At 44.4% G+C, this 2,494-nt stretch overlaps 1 protein-coding gene across 1 annotated transcript; it reads right to left on the bottom strand.

Annotated features, from left to right (window-relative positions):
• Nucleotides 1–88: 88 nt before the first annotated feature.
• LOC117940598 (inositol 1,4,5-trisphosphate receptor type 3-like) lies at nt 89–1,855 on the bottom strand (the record flags this gene model as incomplete). Its single annotated transcript, XM_034865831.1, has 3 exons — nt 89–289; nt 1,398–1,520; nt 1,736–1,855. Coding segments are annotated over 3 exons (444 nt in total), but the record flags the coding sequence as incomplete, so codon positions are not given.
• Nucleotides 1,856–2,494: the final 639 nt, after the last annotated feature.

The following is a 2,494-nucleotide window of genomic DNA, read 5'->3' as shown; positions in this document are numbered from 1 at the left end:
ATGGAGTCTGGTGGAGATATGCTGCTCTATACACGCTAAAAGTAGTGATTATTTACATGGAGTCTGGTGGAGATATGTGTGTCCTCACCTCGGTCATGATCATGTCCTGACACTTCTTGACGTACTTGCCCTCAGCCTTGATGATGGTGTGCAGGAAGTTGAGGTACTGGACGTGGCGCCCGTGCGTGGCCAGGCAGTGGATGAAGTGGTGCAGGACGCTCTCAGAGATCTCGCTGCACAGCTGGTAGTTGTTACAGAAGATGTGCTGCACCGTCTCCGCCTCCAGCAGCTGCACACGCACGATCAACAACGCCATCACATGACCGTTCGTTCAATAATTCAACTCAGTCTGGAAAATATCAGCTCTGACAGATGGAATCATCACCACTCGGTTTGAAAAGCATGCTTTGTTAAGAAAGATCGCCCCAAAAACCCAGAAAGAAGCTGTAAAAGCATTTTGTTTGTCGGGTTGACATATTTCCCAGCGTCCATGAATGCAACATTTTGTAAAATAATTCCAACATTAAACCAGAAACACACAAACTGGATTAAAATCCCACTCTTTACGTGTCCATTTTCAAATATTTTGGAGAAATCACCATTTGCATGATCAAGATCATGATCTGATTTTTAATTTTAATTTAATTGCATTAAGAATGCCTTCCAGAGGAAAAGACATCAATACAATCAAGGATAAAAACACAATAAAGTCCAGGTTTGCCATAAAATTCATCCAATCAGGAAAACTGCGACTGCCAATCACATAATTATTTAGTGAAACAATTTATTTCAGCTGCTTAGCTGCTGTATGATATATTATACACCGAAGCTGTTTGACATCCCGATAAAAGACCGTATGGACCAATGGTGCCTGTTCTACTCGCCTGGCCTCTACCGGCCTCTACTGGCCTCTACTGGCCTCTACTGGCCTCTACTGGCCTCAACCGGCCTCTAGCGGCCTCTACTGGCCTCTACCGGCCTCTCCTTGCCTCTACCGGCCTCTACCGGCCTCTACTGGCCTCTACCGGCCTCTACCGGCATCTACTGGCCTCTACCGGCCTCTACCGGCCTCTACCGGCCTCTACCGGCATCTACTGGCCTCAACCGGCCTCTACCGGCCTCTCCTTGCCTCTACCGGCCTCTACCGGCCTCTACTGGCCTCTACCGGCCTCTACTGGCCTCTACCGGCCTCTACCGGCCTCTACCGGCCTCTACTGGCCTCTACCGGCCTCTACCGGCATCTACTGGCCTCAACCGGCCTCTACTGGCCTCTCCTTGCCTCAACCGGCCTCTACTGGCCTACTACCAAAAAATATACCAATATATCGGCAGATAATATTGGCGGGATATTAAATGCAAATAGGCCAAATAACTAATAACTAATAACTGATGCGTACCCCCGGGTTGAGAAAGAGGGCCAGGTTCTTGTGCAGCAGGGTCTGGTTCTCCTGGTTCCCCATACAGAACCTCTGGAGGAACAGATGAGTGTAGCGGATGATCTCCTGCATCTTCACATCGTGCTGCACACACACACACACACACACACACACACACACACACACACACAAACACACATAGACACAGATACAGATCGGTCATATATCGGTCAGAAAGCGTCCGTATAGGACTTAATTTCCACTCTTTTCAGTTCCCAAATCCTATTTAGCCTCAGTTGGTCCGGCACGGCCTAGATATTGTGTTAAGAAGCTTTTATTTTGGCGGGGCCCAGTCTTACCTGGTCGTAGGAAACCTGCAGCAGGTCCAACATGACTTTATGAGCCCCCATGTTCTTCAACAACCTCTGCTGCTTCTTCCAAACTCCACTGCTGCACATTTTATTCAACCTCTCCAGGATCTACACAGAGAAAACAACACCTTCGGATTAATATGGGAAACCACTTTGTTGTTATGATGTTTATTTTTTTATTTTTTCCGGACATCCATGACCTGCAACAGTCAACACACTGATAACAAAACACTGATAACAACACACTGATAACAACACACTGATAACAACACACTGATAACAACATACTGATGACAACACACTGATGACAACACACTGATAACAACATACTGATGACAAATTTGCCCTTTTAAAAAATGTCTATATCTTAAAAATGAGTTTCTTTTTAACCAAATCGCCATGAAAAGGATGATGCCGTGCAACACTCTTTGGAAATACAATTAATCTCTTTCATTGAATTTCAGGTGTAAATTGAAATGATTTCAAATCAGCATCCACTCAACATCCCTCGGATCTTAACTATTCAGATCATAATTTCAGATTTTTTTAGCTCTTATATTAGGTATATTTCCATACAAATGAGGGTAATTGACCATGATCTACAAAAAGTAGTAAAACTATTAAGGTGGTGGTGGTGAAAAATAAAAATAAAAAATACGTTGAAAATGTCAAAAAGGGAGTAAAAAAAAACTAAAGTGTTAATCTTCTAGACCCAGGAGGACAACCGAAGGGTTAAAAAAGTGATTA

This window comes from Etheostoma cragini, unplaced genomic scaffold (assembly GCF_013103735.1).
Source record: "Etheostoma cragini isolate CJK2018 unplaced genomic scaffold, CSU_Ecrag_1.0 ScbMSFa_2842, whole genome shotgun sequence".
In the NCBI taxonomy this organism is placed as follows: Eukaryota; Metazoa; Chordata; class Actinopteri; order Perciformes; family Percidae; genus Etheostoma; species Etheostoma cragini.
This window is presented reverse-complemented; position numbering and strand designations above follow the sequence as displayed.